Source organism: Microtus ochrogaster, linkage group LG7_11, assembly GCF_000317375.1.
Source record: "Microtus ochrogaster isolate Prairie Vole_2 linkage group LG7_11, MicOch1.0, whole genome shotgun sequence".
Lineage (NCBI taxonomy): Eukaryota > Metazoa > Chordata > Mammalia > Rodentia > Cricetidae > Microtus > Microtus ochrogaster.
The window spans coordinates 8251119-8272503 of record NC_022032.1 but is presented as its reverse complement, the minus strand read 5'-3'; the positions used below and the strand labels follow the sequence as shown (position 1 = coordinate 8272503).

The following is a 21385-nucleotide window of genomic DNA, read 5'->3' as shown; positions in this document are numbered from 1 at the left end:
CAGCTCAGTGTCTGCAGGGCTGGTGGTGCAGCTCAGTGTCTGCAGGGCTGATGGTGCAGCTCAGTGTCTGCAAGGATGATGGTGCAGCTCAGTGTCTGCAGGGCTGGTGGTATAACTTGGTGGCTGAGTCCTTTTCCATCGTGCACAATGAGGCCCTGGGTTCAATCCTCAGCACTGAGAAATAGGCTGCATTGTCTTGATATTTTGCTTCCATCTTTAAAATTCAAAGTTTTTCTCAGAATTTGTTCCTCAAGTTCTCTATTTAGTCAGACCTTTTCATGGTGATATTTATTATCTTTAATTACCTTAGATTTTCCTGAAAGTTATTATGAAAAAGTTACCCTATAGTAGACAAGGGATTCACTCATGGTTAAGAAGAAGTTGGCTCTTTTGGGCAGTATTAATACCTTCATAAAGATCTGCTAGCCTAAAGAGTTCTCAAATGAGGGGTTTTCAGAAGGTGGCATTCTGAGGAAGAATTGACAGTGTTTGCCCTTTGGATAAGGAAGCTCACATCTGTTCAATTTTGAGAAAAAGGTCTTTAAGGAATGCCTCAACTGGGAACAGGCATGGAGTTTATAGGCTAAAGATCAGTCCAGAAAATAGCAATGAAAAAAGTGCAAAATGTGGTTCCAAATATAATTTGACGTTGGGCATAGTGTCACATATCTGTAATGCTTGCACTTAGGAGGCTGAAGCAGGAGGGTTGCTGTGAGTTTCAGGTCAGCTAGACTGCATCATGAGCCCTTACCTAGAAAAGAAATAAGCAACTATCCCGGCCATGCACAGGTGAATATCTTACTTGTGAACTTAAGATGGCTGTAAACAAAATGCAGATCTCAAAATACAGGTCTTTGCTTCCAGCAAGCCAACAGACAAGGCAAACATTTTCTTGAGTGTCTCCACCACATTGACAAGAGAGGGGACAGAACATACTAAGCTGTCATTAGGGCCAGGTGCTGTAAGCCTATGATCTCAACCACTGGGGAGACCGAAGGAAGAAGATCTCAAGTTGAAGGCTCATCTGGACAGCTTAGGAAAACCCCATTTCAAATTCAAAACAGTGGGAAAAAAAAGACCAACGACTTAGCTCATGGAGCCCAGAGGGCATGAGGCCTGTGGCGGTTTGAATAAGAATAACCCCTTCATGGGCCCATATATTTGAATGCTTGGTCACTAGGGGATAGAACTGTTTGAAAGGATTACAAGCAATAGGAGGTGTGGCCATGCTGGAAGATGAGCTTCAGGTTTCAAAAACCCTAGCCTGGCCCAGTGTTTTTGGCCCAGGGATCACAGTGAAGCTCTCAGCTACTGCTGCAGTACCATGTATGCCGCCATTCTCCCTGCCATGGTAGTAATGAACTAAACCTCTGAAACTTTAAGCAAATCTCCAGTTCAGTGCTTCCTTTTATAGAAGTTGCCTGGGCAGTGGTATCTCTTCATAGCAATAGAACAGTGGATGAAGACGGGGCTCAAGGCTTAATCTCCAGTCTCTCTCCTGCCTTTCCCAATCTTTAGTCTGAAAGAGAAAATATGCCGAAAGATTTGACTAAGTTTTCCCAATCAGGACGGGGCCAGGCTCCATCCTCAGTGTCTATTGTCTGCTGCCACAGTTTCTCCACCATAGACATGATGGACTTGATGCTCTACTTCCCGACTCGCCTGTGTCTGACAGACTTTGATATCCCTTGGTTCAAAGCTTCTGTCAAATGTTGTAGCAGTTGAGATTGCTGTTTTACACAGCAGTGACTGTGTCTGGTCATCAGCATTACAAACATCCTCGCTGTCTCTTGAGGCGTATGTACTACGCAGACAGGTGAAGGACTTGACAGTCCACCTGAGTCAGGCCATGGATGCTCTTACTGCTGTCAGAGTTCTGGCCGAGACTTAGATGTGCTGGAGGGTGGCGGGATGGGGGGGGGAACAGCTGTGGGGCCCCGAGAAATGCTGGACTTGAGTAATCAGATTTGGCAGGTCAAAGGTGAGCTTCAGCCTACTGGGATTTGGGCTATATCCTGGGCTAAAGTAGTGTTAAAATTAACTCCAGGTGTTTCCGTTAGTCTTAATGCTGGGGTATTATTAAAGCAAAAAAAAAAGTAATGTGTTTGAGGATATGAGCAGGAGAGAGTCAGCACTGCTGGCTTGGGAATCACTTGCTTATGAAAGAGCCCGTTCTCTCTTGTTAGTTGCTCCTGCGTGTTTAAAGTCACCCTCCATCTCCAAGTTTCATTCCTTACAAGTGAGCTGTTATCACCCTTGTCTTCAAAAGCATGCTAACTCACCGAGACCTTTTGAGTGTCTTGAGCTTCATTTACACTGTGGAATCTGGACTTTGCACTGGGGTAGCCATACGTTCCTAAGTTTATTTGTAGACAAAAAAGCTCTGAGTCATGGCCTTTAGTTTAAAGAACCTCGGCTATTTCCAAGGGGCAAGTGGAAACAAACAAGCCAACATGGCAGGTGTCAGAACACCTATTTCAGAGGAGCTACTTCTGCGGGTGGAGAAAAGACAAGGGTAAAGTTACGTTACGAAAACTCCTTGTGGGCTGAAATTTGCTCTATGTGTAGGAGATTTGCTTGTTTTCAATAGCTAAGAACCCCTTGACCTGGTTCTCTAGGATGGCCTACATCTTTCTTTGACTTGGAGTCATTCTGGTTGGCAGCCTGCAACTGTCCCATGATGGTGCCAACCTTGTCTTTCTCCTCCGGTTTCTACCACTTCTCTCCCTGCACAAATCCTAAGCCAAGTTGTCGTCACCTGTTGGGGAGGCTTGTGGTCTTGTTTATTGTTTTCCCAAGAACAGGTTTCTCACTGGGAAAGAGCCTGGCACACACATAAAGCCGAGACTGGACCGTAAGCATCATCTTGGAGGCAATAAGCAGTGGTGACTCTGTCTGTGACTTGTGACTGTATAATCAGAGCTCAGTCGATATTAAACATCACAGTGGGTTTTCAAGACGAATATTCTGAATGAGTGAAGTTCCATGAAGACAAATCCTTTACTCTCTGCTGTGCTTTCTATGCTTGCAGTAGAGCAGGGTGTCTCTCTGATAGCTCAGACATGCCCCTGAGCAAATCCCGAGCTTACCACTGTCCAGTCCTCAGCTTAGCTCTCGTTAGCTTTAGTCATCTGGTTTCCCTCTGTTTTCCTCAGCTTTATCTCCACTGCCAGTCTGTTCTCCGTGCTGCAAAGTTAGTTCTCCTGCAAAGTGTGAGCTGAACCACATCTGTCCCTTGCTTAAAGGACATTTGTAACACCCCCTTACTTACTTAAACTTTTACCTTACATTTTTTTCTTGTTCTTTGCTATTCCACAGTAAGAATTCATTAATTTGAATCTACCACTGGCTAGATAAGTGTCTTATGGGATGGACATATGATGTCGTAAATAAAGAGCTTGGTAAATGCAAAGAACAACTCATCAGGATAAACTAAACTTGTAACAAATACCTCGTAAGACAATGAAAAATACTGCTCTTAAATGCAGCTGTTATCCCAGTGTTTCTTTGATATCCTAAGTGTCCTGAGAGGAAATATGGTACCCTGGGCTTTAGGCACGGAAAGGATTGAAACATTCTAAAATTCTAGACACGATTTTCCTTTTCGCCTCCTTCCATTCTACTGCATGCCAGATCTCCATTGTGTGGTCAAAGCAGGGATACATTGTAATGTCTAACCCCTTAAAATACTTTAAACATCATGGAAATAGAGAGGAAAAGAATTCTTGTTTTAATTTGAAAATGTTTTTTCTTTTTCAAAAAGAAGAGATTGCCTAACAGACACGTCATTGGCGTCTGTCAGAAAAATGTTATAGACATGATCATTACATGTTCGCCTTTTTTCTCCACACAGACATCATCGTCGGTGAATTTATTTCCTGTGACATTCTTTCATAATTTACCAGGAAAACAGGCTTATAGAGAGGTCCCTAGTTTCTTGCATATTAGTTTATTTAACAAGGAACTATTAAGGGCAAAATCTGCTTTTTTATACTGTCCAATGTGCCAGAGTAAAATAATGAATAGAACATACACAATTATTACCTGCAAGAAACCTGCACTGTGTTAATTTGTATATAAACAAGGTCTATATACAAAATTTCAAAAAGACTAGGCTTTGCCGTGCGCCTTTAAGATTTGTTTTCTACCTGTACTTCATTCAGTTCATCAGAGAAATTTTTAAATGGGATTTCTTCTTTTTATCAGTTTTTGAGTCTCATGTAGCCAAAGATGACCGAGACTCGAACTCCTCATCCTCCCGTTTCTACATCTTGAGTACAGGGGCCCGAGACTTCATGGGTGCTAGGCAAGTGCTCTGCCAACCGAACTACATCCCAGTCCCTAACTGGCACTTCGAAATACGTACCTGCTCTACTCTATTGTTAAAATTATTAAGACACATGTTAAAACTCAAACACTTATACGCAGTGTCATTGCTAATTAGACCTCCGAGTTGAGAGTTAACTAAATATTGACCCTTGTTTTGAAAGGAAACCTTTCTTTAAGATAAAGTATCACTGAATTATTGATGCTGTGGACTGTTTAGGTAGTCAATGATAAGGTCATCATGCTAATGTGAATAATGATGATGGTTAATGGTGCACAGCGGAGTGGTACTGGTGTGTGAGTTCATCATGCTCACAATGCTACTCCTCTGTAAACCTTGATGGAGGGCTTGTCTTAGCCCTGACTGTTCATTGAAGAAGAAAGCAGTTTACTTGTGATGATCTGGGCAGAAATCCCACACGCGGACATGTGAGCTGTGCTTAGTAGGACTTGGAAAAGAGTGTGGTGGGGGGGAAAAGGTGGGTTCAGAGGGTTGAAGTTAGGAATGAACTTGGTACAGTTTTCATACTGCTTCATAAACAATAAAGTAAGTCAGTTAGGGCAGTGCTTTTAATTAAAGGTTCAACAAAGACATCTCCACCTGAAACCTGTAATAATGCATGTTGGCCCATGTCATGAATCCCTGCTTAGCCTTCCTTACTCACTGGAGTTATTTTGGGATCATAGCTCTTTGGCAGTTTGAAATGCTTATAAATTTATTTTATTTGGTAATAAATATTGTTCATGGAAGAATTTCTGCATCACCCCCTCACCTCAGTATCCCGGGCCATTACCACTTGACAGCTGGCCGAGCAGGTACTCACTTTCAGGTCTTAGCTTGGGGCTTTGACCTGTTCCTTCTGCAGCTCAAGGTCCATCTTCGTGCCTGCTCTTTCCCTCAGCAGAGCCTTCATGAACACCTTTGGCATCACACAACAAGGCAGGGGCCAGGGTCTAGATTTGTCTTGACTCATCTCTCTCCTAGGCTATCCTGTACATACCCCCACTCCTCTTGGCCGTGATTTTTACCTGGCTCTATTTGAGAACTCAATCCAGCTTTTTCTTAGTGTTGCTGATGAGGGTGAATTGAATCATCCTCAACTCAAGTAAAGCTGAATAAAAGTTCCACAGTGAGATGATAGAAGTGAACAAGTAGAACATGTCACAATGTGTGTCTTCAAATTGTGGATCTACGCCTAGAAGGCAGGGCCAGAGCTGGAATCCAGGTCTCAACTGGGATCCATGCAGGTGTTTCATGGGGTTCACTGCAAAGCCTTTTTGATGTTCTTCCTATCCTCTGTTTTTCTTAAAGTCTTCTTTAGACTACATCTAAAATTTTGTGTGTCTGACTTTGTTCCTGAAGTATTCTCATCTGGGTCTACTCTCGTTATTCTCACTTCCTCTTTCAAAGAAACAAGTGCAACGTATTTTAGAATCACAATGTAAGTGGCACAGTGATGTGGGATTTTCCTCTGTATGCTGTGATTACCATTAATGAATAAAGAAATTGCTTTGGACCTATAGCAAGGCAGAACTTAGATAGGCAGCAAAAGCTAGGCAGAATACTAGGAAAAAGAAAAGCAGAGTCAGAAAGAAACCATGAAGACACCAGAGTCCGAAACTTTGCCGGTAAGCCACTGCCATGTGGTGATACACAGATCAATAGAAGTGGGTTAAATTAATATGTAAGAGTTAGTCAATAAGAAGCTAGTGCTAATGGGCCAAGCAGTGACTTAATTAATAGAGTTTCTGTGTGATTATTTGTGGTCTAAACTAGCCGGGTGGCTGGGAACCAACAAGTGGCTTCTCTTCTAACAGCATATCCTTGAGACTTTCTGGAGTTCATTTCCTCAACTTTTCAATTTGGACTGGAGGGTTGCTTAGCAGTTCTCAACATGAGATCTCAGTTCTATATACAGTATAAATGCCCTCAGAGTCACCACAGGGGACAAATTGTTTGTAGTGTCATTCATACAACATAAGCAAGTCTAAACATAGCATAGTATCATATTATATAATATGAAAGTCTAATATATAATATCATTATATCACTGTATGGATTTCCTTCATTGTGCCCAAATTTCCTTCTTTCTAGAATAATTATACTTCTGATGCCCAGCATAGTTTCCTGTCCAACTGTAGTATATTATTCCAATTTATTTATTTATTGGATTTTCAAGATATTTTAATCCCATCTATCTTTATTAGTCTTGAAAATCACCAACAACCATTAGGATCATGATGCCATGATTCATGAAATTATAAAGAAGAGGATATTTTAAAAACAGATTTACTTATTTTCAATTTATATGTATAGGTGTTTTGCCTACATGTATGTATGTCTGTATCATGTGCACGCCTAGTGCCTAGAGGCCGGAAGAGGGTATAGGATTACCTGTAGCTGGAGTTACTGGTGGTCGTGAGGTGTTGCATCAGTGCTTGGAACTGAACCTGGATCCTCTGCAACAGCAGCAAATGCTCTTACCCACTAAGCCATCTCTCTAGCCTCCCCCATCCTGCCAAGAGGAGAGTTTTTAAACAGTTCTTCTAGAAACAAAACAAAAACATGGATAGATGTAGCTGTTTTGATTCCTATTGGGGGGGTGCAGTCCGTGATTATATATTTAATTTTATAATCTATGAGCCTCAGTTGGTTCCGGTGGTGGCGCTGAAAGCTACAGTGCCGGGGAGGCAGAGACAGGCAGATCCCCAGGGCTCTTTGGTCCGTCACCTTACCTACTTGGCCATTTCTAGGCCAGGGAGAGACTGTCTCAAAGTGTGGAGGGGAGTTGGACAGTACCTGAATGCTAACACCTAAATTTTTTTTGTTTTATTTTAAGCGTGCTTTTAAAAAGACTTTTGAGCCGGGTGATGGTGGCGCACGCCTTTAATCCCAGCACTCGGGAGGCAGAGGCAGGCGGATCTCAGTGAGTTCGAGACCGGCCTGGTCTACAGAGCGAGTTCCAGGACAGGCTCCAAAGCCACAGAGCAACCCTGTCTTGAAAAAACCAAAAAAAAAAAAAAAAGACTTTTGATAAATGTACCCACATATATATCCAAACATACCCCAAGTTCAGCAATTCATTTGTGTAATCTCTGCTGGATGTGTTTTATATTACACGTTTACTGGCTACTTCAGAACTTGCTGAGCCCCAAACACTGCTTGGAATGCCCAAGCATGAGAAACCCAGTTTAAGCTCCAATCTTAAAGAGCTGGCTGTTCTCTACTATTAGGGGGAAAAAAGACATCTAATTAATAGATGTGAGCCCTAAACACACCCAAGGCTGAACAGACTAAAGCTAATAACAAATTTTAAATCCCTTTCCTTGCTCCCTAGGAATCTGCCTTCTTCCCGTTCATGATCTGATGCTTACCCAAGTGTTGCAGTCAGCTTTTGACAGAGCCCATTCTGGCTGGACAGAACCCCCCCTGGCATGGACATCCATGCTGAGCACTGCCACCCTCATGATGTACAGTTCTTCTCGGTGCTTCCTCTTTTCCTGTGATGTGTGTGGCGTTGCCTGTGTGGTTGACTAACTCTGTCCCCGCTTTCCCGCTCTTGTGGTCACTTTGTAATTGAGTGGTTACATTGGCTCTGCCGATTGCCAAACACTATCACAGTTCCCTTCTTGGAAGATCTGGGGATAGGAGTGGGGGGGAAGTTGGGGGTAGGCAATGGTCATGAAATAAACTGAAATATAGTGGCGTGGAGATAGCATGAACACATGGGAAATCATGTTATCCATGTCCCGGCTGAATACACGTTTGTGCCATTTTTGAGAAAAGCAACGAAGGTCAGGGTCCAACAGGGCAGATCAGTGCTGGAGCTCCTGAGGTCCCTGTAGACAGACATTAATATTCTTGGTTCCCTGGAAGCAATTAGAAATTAAAAGGACGAAGTTGTGGTCTTTTCTTCTTAGGGCACTTGAATGGCTGTGCACTAAGGTAGTAAGGAAGGTGTATCTGTCACTATCAGCTTTTTCTGAAATATCTTGGATTACAAAGCCTTTCTCTTTAGACAGAATATATTGTCCTCTCTGGCTTCCCACCCTCGTGTACTGACAGCAGATCTCATACATAGGGCCTGTGTGTGAGGGGAATGCAGACTCACAGAACCTCGCGACATTTTCTGTCTTGCCCTGTTTTTGCTACCATCATAGTTAATACTCTTGAGTCTTTTTGGATGCTTAACTCCAAGTGCTGTTGTTCGGAGTGTTGGCCCTGTAGTTCTTAAAAACAGTCCTCAGGGCCCGCCTGTTAGCTGAGCCACACTAGGTTCTGAAGTGTTTATATTTCCACAGCTTTTGAATTCATTTTAGGAGGATTTTCCTCGTTACAAGTCGATTTGGTCATACTTCTCCAGGCTCTCTGAGCCCTTCTGGTTGTGTGGTAGAGGAGTGCTCCCTTGTGTTATGTAAGACATTTGAGGTACACCAAAGTTATGCAAGAAGCAGCTTTCTGGAGAAGTCGAGTTTAAATAGCAACGGGTGAGGGATTTCATTAGCCCCACCCCAGAGCTGAGTGGAATGCTAATTTCTGAAGTCTTCATTTGGGAATTTCGTTTGCGTTGTCCTACTTATTAAAATTTGGTTAGTAAGTGATAGTTTTCAAAACTTACAAAATTGATTGCTCTGTAAATTGCATGGTCACTAGGGAAAAAATAGGCTTGTTAACTTAAAAGTCAGATTAAAGCACATTCCTACCAATTTTTTGTAGGGTTGGTGTCTTGAAACCCAAACCTTTACAAAGCCTCAGAAGTGTTGGCAGAAGTCCTTTTTTGATTTAAAAGACTGTATACTGTTGTCATTAGGCTGCTAACATTTATGCAGTAGTCATGCTTAAAGCATAAAATGATGACAGTGATTGCATCTATGTCCCCATCACAATGCTCCTGAAGAAGGACTGGTTCTTGTGCCTACCTTAGAAGCGTAGCAGCTTGAAGAATGGTTCCACAATTGCAGAAAACCAAAGTGAAAGGGATGAACGGTTGCTGGAGTCTGTGGCTGGGGCCGAATTTCATTTTCTGAGCATCCACTGGTTTTTACCTCCATCCCTTGACATCTGTAGCCATTTGAGGGTTTCTCTTCTGGACTGGGAGTAGAATATTGGGAAGGTGAAGATGCTTAACTGCACCCAGACTTATCTGTCTTTTGGAGAACTGCACTGGTTTTCTGTTGCTCTTGTAACAGACTTTTTAACCTAAGGGTTCATGCGAAGTTGCTGCTTTTCAGTTCTAAAGGTTCAAATGGGACTCACCAGGCTCCAAGATGATGGCCCCAAGGCTGCAGGAGGCTCTACCTGAGCATCCATCTTGCCCTTGCTTTCTCGAGGCAGCCTGAATTCCTTGACTGCGGCCTCCTCTCCTTTGACATTACTAAGGAGGAGAGATGGTCTTTTTTTTTTTTTTTTCAGGCTCACAGGATGAGATTGGAGCACCTGCGGAGGGCAGCATAGTCTGCCCTGCTTAAGGTCTTTAACCCCAAGCACATTTCTCCAGGTCTCCTTGCATGGCTTCTAGGCTTTTTGGCCAAGATCAAACGTCAAGTCTCTGCATGTGAGGTGACGTTTGTGGACTTTGGGGATTACTATTTAAGTATCTGTGGGTCATTATTCTGCCTGTTACAGGAATGAAGTGTTCTTTCTTTGGTGTCAGCTCCAAGAAGGCTGTTACTTTAAAACCGTATGTTGGTTTAGAAAGCTTGATAAATGGCTAAAATTACCAAAGAAATTGTTACTCTAGTCTTTCAAAGTGACTTTACATCAATGCAACAGTATCTAACTAAATATTAATTGGTGGGTTGTATATAGATTTAATGATCTGCTTTCGAGGTCAATTTGAGGCGAAAGCTTCATGACGAAGCTGGATGTACACAGCCACCCAAATATAGCTCTCTTGTCGTCTCAGACTGTGCTGATGAAAGATTTATTTTATAAGTCGGATTACAGTGTAATCAGTTCGTGTGTCCTTTATCTGTTTCTCCACAACCAGGATGGCCGTTTCAGGATGCTGGGGACCACGTTAGTCTTATTGACGCCTGTATGTCGAAGAGCTAAAGTCACGGTCGCTCCAGAAGAGGGCACAATAACATGTGCATGATTGAAAATCATGAAATGTCTAAGAGAATGAAGTTATTTATTTGAATGACCAAGGATCTGGATCCTAGGCAGAGCGCAGATGGGGGCCAATGTCTGGTGCGAAGAACAGAGTATACAGTGTTAATAGGACATGAACAGGAAAGGAGGGATAGAGCCAAGAAATCCAGTATGCTTTTTAATAGACATCCCGTGCATTAGAAGGAAAAGAGTAGCTTGTTCGGTGCAGAAAATTTGAGCCAGGGTGTAATGTTGCTTATTTTATTCTTCCACTGAGCGAACATTACCGTGCTAGTGACAGAGGATAAAAAGATGTCGTAGATGACAAAAGAGCGAGCTCTTCATCCCCTTGGAACAAATACCTATAAAGATAGCAAACACTGAATTAAATGGATAGTAATGGTTTTATGGGAACACAGGACAGAGCTGCTTACTGTAAAATTGAACTTACCACGAGTTCTGGGGGAAATGATTTTAGATTTACAGACTGGTTACAACGATAAGACAGAGTTCCTTTAATGTTCCGTAATCCAATTATACTGCTCAAAAGAAGATACAGGCCTTTGGCCAAACGGCAGAGCTCATTAAGATCTCACCACCTTTTAGCACTGAGATGAGATGACGTCTTAAACTCCTCCCTGAACAGTAGGCTAAGTCATAGCAGTATATACAGTGCCACCTGGATAGTCCCAGGGCGACCACTAAACTTGCCCTCCCTGAATGAAGCCTTAAGCATCTAAACCTGAAGTCTGTATTGAAAATGCTAGTAAGCAAGGCTCGGAGATCATCAATTCTCTCCGTTCTCTATGAACGCGCCATTTCTCTTTTTGCATGGTACCGGGTATTGGACTCAGGGCTACATGTTGAAGATGAGCTTTGTATCACACTAGCCCTCCAGCTTCTGTCCGAAGTCAAACTTCCGCATGCTGGAAACCTCCCATTCAAAGCAGGACACGGTACCTTGTTTCTCTTCAGCTTCTGTGAGGTAGTATCCCACTCTGCAAATCAGCAGGCTACAGCTCCATCCAGAAAACCTGTCGTCCAGTCATAGAGCATTCAGTGGGAAGTGAAGAACTGAAACCCGGGTCTGCCTGGCTGACTCCCAAGCCTGTGCTTTTCATTTTTCCACACCGCATGCCCTTATATGCTGCTTCCTGAATCACTTTCCTGTATAGCCTCCCAGAATAAGCATTTTCCAAATTATACTTATTATGCAAAAACTTTGTTTCCCATTTTATCCTAAAACTATTTGCTTTGTACATCAAAAGTTTTCCATGAATTCCACTGTCCTGTGACTCCATTAAAAAAATGTTTTGGGTTTTTGTGAGTTTTCATGATTTAAAGGACCGCAGTTCCTTTCCGTGCTTGTTCTTTGGGGTTCCACCATCTTTGGTTCTTTTCTTTTAAACTGGCTTCTCTTCCTTTGGATGTTTAATGTTTTAGTATCCTTTTAAACAGTTGCCACCTTTTCAACAAATCTTTATCCTGAAGAACCTGAAGATATGAAGCTTTCTCCTTCTGGCCTTCCCCATGGGGCAGAAGTATAAAATGATAAGGGTCCCTTCGTTCAGCTGTCCGCAGACAGTCGGTAACAGTGTGAGCCAAACAATCTTTAGTGTCCTCAGAAAGCCTGTGTAGTTTAGAAAATGTAAATAAAATTCCCTCTTTCAAGTGTAAAACGAATATTGTAGTGTTATCAATTAACAAAATGTCTTTCAAGTTTACCTGGTTACTCAAGTACTCAAGTGAGAAATGCATCAGAACTTGGAAAGAAAACGGGGGGAGGGGGGAGGAAAAAAGACAAAAGAAAAAACCAAATAGGATGCTATCTACATCAGTTTTCCTATTTTTTTTTTTGATAATGTCACAGGTCAGTATGACAAACAAGGGAGGAAAACTTACTTACTTTTGAACACAGAAAACCTAGAATTTCTAAGCTTACATCACCAGAAATTTGCCAGGCACGATCAGGTAAACTCCTCCCTGGCACACGCATGCCAAGTAGACAGCCTGCCAAGAAGCCGGCTAGATGTCTTTGTTGAGCTGAGGGAGAGGGTCTCTAACTGGGGGCAGCTGTGGCCACAGCACTAATTAGTCAGGCCTGTTGAACACTCAACCATCAAGCTGTTGGCAACCTGGCCACGACTTAATCCAACACTCCATTGTCATGGCGTGTTGCCTCTCCACCTTGACAGGGTGACATTAATCTGTTAGAACCCTTTTGTTACTGTGTCCTCACGTAGGGGTTATCGCATTTCAGTGAACACCAGCATGAGACAGAGCTCCTTGACCCCTGTGGCACGTGGTCTGTATGGCAGATGGACAGCCACGGATTCTAAAGCATTTTTATTATAGCAATTTCAAGTATTCTGCTTTCTTTTATTTTCTTATAAGTCATCAAGGTTTCTCAGAAAATGCAACAATTGTGCATATCACCGTTTTCTCCCAGACTGTCTTTTGTGTTTGCAATGAGTACAGAAATGATCAACCACTTGCTATAGCCCAGATTTTTTTTTTTTTTTTGAAAACATACTCACTATTGAGAACTCATTTATTTCAATCTTGAGGACATTTTCACCATAAGATACAAAGACTTGCATGGAACCATTTCTGGTTTGGTCATTAAAAGGAAGGGATCTACATTCAAGTCTGTATCTTCAGGGGCTGGCTCCCCAATACCAGCTGTGTGATGACAGGCAGGTAACTGTTTTTCCCAGGTTCCATTTCTTTATCTGCATATTTGGTGTGAGGATAATAACCCTGGAGCCCTGGAATTATTATATAACAAGAGGTAATGAGTATAAAGCTCTTAGACCAGAGCCTGGCACCTAGCAGATGTTCAATTAGCTGTTACCATTCTAAAGGGATTTACCATTGAAGGAGCTGAAAGGAACTTATTGTAGCACCATTCTGTTGCCTTGCAAAACACTATAATAGTATCTGTGTACATTTGCTTTAAGTGAACTACTGGGAGTTGGTGAATGTCTTAAGCAGCTCTAGTCATGAGGTGAGTCGGTTGGTACACACTTGTAACCCCAGGTCAGTGACCTGGGTGGATCAAGACTTTGAAATGTTAAGAAGGGCGATGAATTGCAACAAACATAGCATCAGTTTTGGGTCTGAAAACTTGCTCTGACCTAAAAATTTGCATGCATTTTGCCTTGGAGAGATTTACAGTGTTGTAAGTCTCTTATAGGTGTATATGGAAAAGCGATTTGGCTTTTATAGTTCATTATAAGAACTTACAAATGATTGTAGTTGCTCTGTAATGAAATTCAAGTGACCCTTCCTAATTCTCAGTCTGCCCTCCTTTCCCCACTCCATTTCTACCTCCTTCAAGCCCGACAAAGGGGCCACAATGTAGAAACGTGCTGGGTCCAGCCTTGGTTCTCCAGAAGCCACACTTGTGTGAGCACAAGCCTCCGTGTCCTCATCAGCAGGTGATCATAGTAACCATCCACCTTAGGTGCTGTCTGAACCGGGACTGCTCAGGGGAAAGGGAATCGAACACAAATAGGGCATTGGAGGATATGTGACAGCAAAGTTCATTTCGGGGAAGGCATGTGGAAGAAGCCATGTAGACTGGGGTTGGCCTGATGAAGAGGAGCCCCTGAGAGCTGAAGGCAGAGGGATGAGGGTTACAGGTAGGCACTCTTGCAGCATGGGAGGTACACATTGAGCAGACTCTTAGGGATGCTGAGATCCATTTGTGAAAGATGCAGGACAGGGGCCTTAGCTGAGGCAGAGCACCACACTCTAACAGTGAGAACCATATGTGGGAAGGCCAGAAGAACACAATGAAGTCAAAGTGAAAAAGAGTACACTTCATACGCTTCCATTTGGCTTGACATTTTATGAGTGGTGTATAACAGTGCAGTATAAGATCTTGGGTCCCTTAGAGTACACAAAAGCACAAAATATGCCAAAGAGCCCCTTAATCCCAGTTCATACACTCTTGAAAAGTCAATTATGGTCTCTGAGTCTCCTCCTTACCAGTGTCTTTCTGATTCCTCCTCCTTCTGCTTCTGCTTCTTTTCTTATTCTTTGTATGTGCATATTTTTTTTTGCACATGGACATCATGCCTATAGAGGCCAGGGTGGATATCGGATGTCTTCCTCAATGTCCATTCTATTTTTTTGAGATATGGCCTCAGTGAACCTGAAGCTCACCAATCTGGCTAGTCTAGCTGGCCATGTAGTCAGCTGTCTTGCTTTAGCATGGGGTTTGCAGGTGTGCCCCACTGTGCCTGGCTTTTTATGTGGGGTTCCCAACTCAGTGTTTCCTTGCTTGTGTAGTCAGCACTCTAATGACCCATCATCACTCCATCCCTCATGCTTAGGTTTACACACACACACACACACACACACACACACACACACACACACACACCTGTGTTGGGACAGGCTTTGTAAAGCTTTTCCTGGGACTACAGCCAAAGCACCATTGCTATTTGATAGTATTTTTGCAGGTTTCCTCTTTAATTTGATCAGCAGGCTGAGGCTCTTAAGATCAATTGCCCGAACAGGAAGCACAACGATCCACGCTAACTCTCGACAGTTAGATCCTTCATCGAAAGAGATCACGTGCAGGAATGTCTCTCACATGTGCATGTTCAACGTTTCCTGCTTTCACCAGCCCAGGCCACTGCTTGAAGCAGCAGCCGTGAGCAGGCCTGAGAAGTGCAGGGGGAAAAGCTGGAAACGGGTCCCTTAGATCAGGGGTTCTCACTCAGTGGGTCTCAACCCTTGGAGGCATCAAATGACCCTTTTACAGAGGTCACTTAACACCATCAGAAAGCACAGATGTTTACATTATGATTCATAACGGTAGCAAAACTACCGTTATGAAGTAGCAATGCAAATAATTTTATGGTTGGGGGGTCGCGACAAGATGAGCAACTGTATTAAAGTGTCACAGCATAAGGAAGATTGAGAATTGCATTGGTCCAATGGTTCTTTTTCCTTCTTGCTAATTCGTTTTTTGTCTCTGACCATGAATATTTAATTACCAATTAAATTGTTGGAATGAATGAACATATTCTCTTATGTTTTCATTTGGTCAAGAGAGAAACTAAATATTTTGGATGACTGCTACCATTTTCCTCCCACTGTGTGACATATCAATTACAGAAAATAGAAAACCAGAAAGGGACTTAATATGCTTAGAGTACCTGCTTACATTGAGTTAGAGTTTGTAATCTTTTCAAACTTGCAGTTTGTTTGAGCAAATGCATCTCTGTCGATTCATTTCTAAGGCTGTGGACATGTCCATGTACTGTTAATCAAGTTTAGGAAGAAGGAAATTTTGGAAGAGTCTGCTTAAAACCTACTCTGTCATTAGATCATTTCAGAGTGTAGAACCATTGCCTCCTTAGAGCACTTACAAAGCAAAATCATGAGCTGTGGTAGACCAGACCTAAATACATCACACCTAAGAAGCTCTGGACACCCAAGTTAAAAACAAAAGCAAAACAAAACAAAAACCTTGACATTGAGTTTGCCTTCAGTCACCTTTAAATTAACAGGCCATTTGCTCTTAGGATAAGAATTGAAAGGAAAGGTTTTTATTTCAGTTTCAAAATTCAAATAGTAGTTTAAAATATTGATTCCAAGTTTAGCAACCACCCGTGGGCTTGTAGTTTATATCTGTGTACTTAAAAAGTGGTTTTGAAGTAATTTGGAGTTTAAAATTATTTTTTAGGTTTATTTTATGTGGTTGAATGTTTCACCTGCATATATGTACGCATACCATGTGTGTATACACCATGTGTGTGCACTGCTCTCAGATGTCAACAGACAGCATCAGATCCTCGGGAACTGGAGTTACTACAGATAGTTGTAAGCCACCTACTGGAAACCAAATCAGAGTCCTCTGCAAGAGCAGCAATTGCTGTTAACTACTACACTATCACTTCAACCCTTGTTTAGATTTTTTCCCTTGGTTTTTAAGACAGGACTTCTCTGTGTAACAGCTCTAGCTGTCCTAGAACTAGCACTTGTAGACCAGGCTGGCTTCAAACTCACAGAGATCCTCCTACCTCTGCCTCCAATTAAAGGATTAAAGATGTGTGCCACCACCACCCAGCTTGTTTAAATTTTTTTAAAAAAAAATGAAATAAACAGGATTATATTATTTGAATTAACCACATGTCTGAGAGACACATTTAAATATAATCCATTTACAATGAACTATTTTAATAATTTCTGGCAAAATTTCTCCACTGAAAATGGTCTCTATGGATAAATGAGAAATAACACAAACCATCCAAGATCAAATATTGCTTTGTATTTTTGTGAAAAAAAAATCTAAGGAACATTCAAGGCTATTGATTTGGAAGGACTTATATTGTCTGGATGTCCTCTATGTACGTGAATTTGGGATCCTCCGGGTGTGAAGAGGGATATTGTTGGCTACTCAAGTACCTTTGAGTCAGGGAGGCAGGTGAATTACTACCGGGAATCTGGGATTTTGCTTCGCCATTTACACTGTGGATGCTTTTTATTCTGTTCCTTAAGAAGAGAGACTCCTGACAAAGTGGACGACCTTACGTCTTAAAGGTCATCCATGTCACAAAGGACTAGGGCAAGCTGATAGGAAGTCTGATCTTCTGTGGGGTTTGGTACTGCCTCACACAGAGAAACTCAAAGTGTAAGTGGTGGTCACACATATACATGGTTATACATCCAGATCAGCTGGGGGAACAGACATATTTAAGACCTTATATTCGAAGCCCTTTGTCTCCTGTGCATTCTGTATCTTCTCTTAAGGGAAGGTATGCACACCCTATGGGCCATTTGGTAAGGACAGGAAAGATACAGATAGTGGTTCTTTTTACCAAAGAACCCCATGGGATCAGCTCCAAAGTCAAGGTTATGACATTGACCCACATAACAATTTCAGTGGAAGACTTTTCAGAATTAAATGGCAACAGTGATATTTTTGTTTGTTTTTATATTACTATGATTATGATGATTATTATTATTTGCAAAATTTATCTCTACAATTGCAAACTTACCCAGGTCACCAAATGGGGAGTAATTAAGGAATGGAAGATAAGTATTCTTGTAATCCTAGTGGGAAGAGGAGGATGAATTCCGTGTCAGCTTGGACTACATAGGAGGACCAATCCTCAAAAGGGAAAGATGAAAGATACTTAAGGTATTTAAATGCTGGGATGAGGTTTGGTGGTAGGATGGTTTCCTAGAACATGTGTGGCCTGGGTTCACCCCCAGTACTGCAGGGCGAAAGAAGCTCCTGCTTGCTGAAAACAAGAGTCGTTCATTTATTGTCAGAAAGGACCAGATGAGAAAGGTTCAAAGGCAAAGAAAAACCTAAGATTCTTTTCCTCCTTCCTCTGCATATGCTGTTTTGTATACAGTGTGTATGTTTGCATGTATATCTGACTCATTCCCTTTAAGATGTCCACAAATACTTTCTTTTGCTCGAGTTTAATGCAGCAATTCCACAAGAGGAACGGAGCTCAACTCTTGTACATTATTTTTTTCTGTGGTTCCCCTCAGTTGTCCCAATAACGTCCCTCGTAACTATCCCCCAGCTCTACCCCCCAAGTGGGTTTCATGCAGTAGCTGCACTCTGATTAGTCATGTTTAATTCCTTTTTAATTGGCTTCCTAGTCTTCTCTGGTCATTCATGACATTGACTTTTTTTTTTTTTTTTAAAGCCTTAGAACAATTTTATAGAGTAGCCCTTATTGAACTGATCTGTTTTTATGTGTTTGATATCAAGACTCTGAAGAACTAGGAAATAAATAAACGAAGAGAGAAGTGGGCAGAGAAAGAGATGTGAGAGAAAAGGATGAAGTGAATGGAGGTGGAGGAAGAGAAGTAGACACGTATTCAATGAGAAGATGTTTATGCAAATAAGAGACAAAAGTCCGATAGTTTGTGTTCAGGCTTGTGCTTGGATTCTATACGCCAAAGCCTGGAGTGGTGGAAGAGGGAACACAGACTTGCTGAGTTTTAAGTATATCTAACTATATAGGGAATTTTGTTTATTAAAGCAAGGAACCAGACCTTGAGAATTTTGGTGGCATTTCAACTTCAATTTAAAATCCAGTTGTAAAGCACACACTCATTCCCTTAGTTTGTGCAGACGTGCAGCAATTTATTTTACTTAATATATACAAGCCAGTTTCTTTGATGCCATTTGGCTCTCTCCCGTGTGTTTCTTCTGAGCCTTTCAGCGGAGTCGGAAAGTTATAAATGATCTTAAGGAGCTGATGGAGATAAATATTAGGCACTTGTCAGGGATATTAGAATTTAGTGTTCTTAAAACTTCCAAAGCAGGACCGCGATCCATATCTCAAAAGTAAAAGTCCTGTGGAATTTGTTCGTAAAGCAAGTTTTACTTTAGAGCCGTCAGTCGGCGATGGTGGTGGGGAGAACAAGAAATAAAGACAGACATAATCGCCAAGTACTGAGAGCCGGGAACAGCTGAGTCTTCCAACTTGCTCCCATGTCTGTCTCAGTAGGTTCTTGCTGCACCACCAGCCCCCAAGTAAGCGAGGAGGTGTGCATACTGGGGCTCTGCTATGAGCCTGCAGCCCTCGAAGGCTTTGGCTTTAATTCCCGTGCTCACTGCTGACAGTTTCGGGGTTTGCCTCCTACAGGCAGAGCCATAGAAAAACAAATAACCTGAGTGGGCAAGGTATCCCCTTTCTGTGCCTGTGTAAGGCGACCTTGATTGTGTCCCTGGACTCTGGGTCCTTGCCCAGGGAGTAATTATGCCCTGGGCTGGTGAGGCAGAGCCTCGTTTGCTTGGGTTTGTTTTCTGGGATTTCCTGCTAATTCCTGAACTGAGCAGAAAAGTAGACTTTCTCGCCTGCCTTTGCCAGACTCAGCGGAAACCGCGAGCTGTTGAGGTCTCGGGTTCTCTAACGGCTGATCGTTAAGTAAGTTTGTATGTGTAGACAAAAGCCATCTGTTTGTTCTTTAATTGGAAATATTTTAATAGAAAAATCAAATGCACTTTGTAGACACTTAAGACAAGGCGCCACCTGTACCCATCCCTCAGCTTCTTGGTAGTCTGGCTTCATATTTATGTTGCTTTACGTCTTACTCATCCCTGTACGATTTTATCCCTTCATATTCTATCAAAACTGCCCATAGGCAGTTATGTGTAGGTCACAATGATATGGATCCTTTGCAGGAAATTGTAAAGTAGCACAATTTGGCTCTTCACAGCTTCCTTTCTGAAGATTCAGAAATGCTAAGTTCATGTTGTATCTAGGACAGGACAACGGGGAGCATCTGGAGTGGTCAGTCACTCCCTCTCTCTGGGATAGCAATAGCAGGCTGGGTCAGGAGTGATGGGGCTGAAGGACTTGTGTCTTACAGGAAGGGGGCACCTGGGATGCTTAATGAGATGAGCGTGATTCTACTTTCTACAAATGTCACAACCAAGAGGAAAGGAAAAGTAGACTTCACAGCGTTTACTCTGAAATCAGTTTCCTACAAACACATGGGCATGTAGGACGGTGCCTTCCTACAGGGTTGAGCAGATGTGTGATGTGGGGCCATGCAGAGCAAAGACAAAGCCTAGTCCCATCCCCATCTCAGCACTGATTTTGTTAAACCACAAACTAGTTACTAAGAATATGTTTTAGGGATGAGTTTATCATCCAGGCTCCTCCCCCACCCCCACCCCCTATGCTGTATTTATTTTATTTGGGCATTTTGTTTTTCTCCTAGTTGGGACCCCTTTTGGTTTACTCATTTATTATTATTATTATTATTATTATTATTATTATTATTGCTTTGGTTAGTAAAACTTTTGGTAATGGGACTTCATCAAACTCATTCAACATTAGTAATTTTCCTTTTGAAAGGCCAAATGATCATGGTTTTTCTTCTCCCTTTCTCTTTACAGCCTTGCCTCCCCGATTGAAAGAGATGAAAAGCCAGGAGTCGGCTGCAGGTTCCAAGCTAGTGCTTCGATGTGAAACCAGTTCGGAATACTCTGCGCTCAGATTCAAATGGTTTAAGAATGGGAATGAGCTGAACCGAAAAAACAAGCCACAAAACATCAAGATTCAGAAAAAGCCAGGGTAAGTCAAGTGCATTTAGTAGTAGAATCTGTGCCAACAGCAACGGGCTAATACAGGATAGAAAATTATATAGATCCTAGTATTAAATTTGTTATAAAGTGTGATATATGATGAATAGGAAGACTTTTGATTGAATTGTCGCCCGAGATTGTCATATCAAATGGAAAGGAACTTGGGAGTTTATGATGCTTACAACTTTTGAACGAAGAAGTGGGGAGCTGAAGGGGAAGCCGTAGGAAGTCAGATGGGGCTGGCTGGGAGGGAAGGAGGAAGATGGAATTAGTGGTAGCTGATGTAATAGTCACGAAACCTGAGATTCGGTCTCCTTATAATAAGACAAGTGATATTTTAGCGCCAATGTCTAGTGCAGTCAAAATCCCAATGTCATTATAAAGATTAACAATTGCCTTCATTTATGGGATATAATGCAGTGAGTTTATATTATTTTCAAACAGTGAGGGTTAACACATATAATTATGTTTTATATAATAACGAGAATTTGTAGTTAACAGTACTATTGAAGTTCATCAACACTATAGCAGATTTGACAAGGACCTTATGTTTTCTACCTTCTTGAGCATGGCAATGCTAGAAGCACCCCATAAGAAACATGTGGTACCTCAGTGGCTACGTTAGATGTCTCTTCTAAGTTAATGCAGCTTCTAGTATCCAAGCAATTTTCATGTCAGTGTATTTTCTTCTTTAACGATTGCTTTTACTGGACTGGAGAGATGGCTTAGTGGTTAAGAGCACTGACTGTTCTTCTAGAGGACCTGGGTTCAATTCCCAGCACCCATAGTAGCCTACAACTGTCTGTAACTTCAGTTCTAGGGGACCCAATACCCTCACACAGACATACATGCAGGCAAATCACCAATGTGAGAGAGAGAGAGAGAGA

General features: G+C 42.1%; 1 protein-coding gene across 4 annotated transcripts in view; it reads left to right on the top strand.

The window, feature by feature from the left end:
• Positions 1–21385, top strand: part of Nrg1 (neuregulin 1) — a 987684-nt gene that overhangs the window by 818992 nt on the left and 147307 nt on the right. For all 4 annotated transcript variants that reach the window (XM_013352039.2, XM_005362502.2, XM_005362503.2 and 1 more), the window contains exon 2: positions 20310–20487. In XM_013352039.2, the coding sequence (XP_013207493.2) occupies positions 20310–20487 (178 nt within the window). The remainder of the gene's footprint in view (positions 1–20309; positions 20488–21385) is intronic.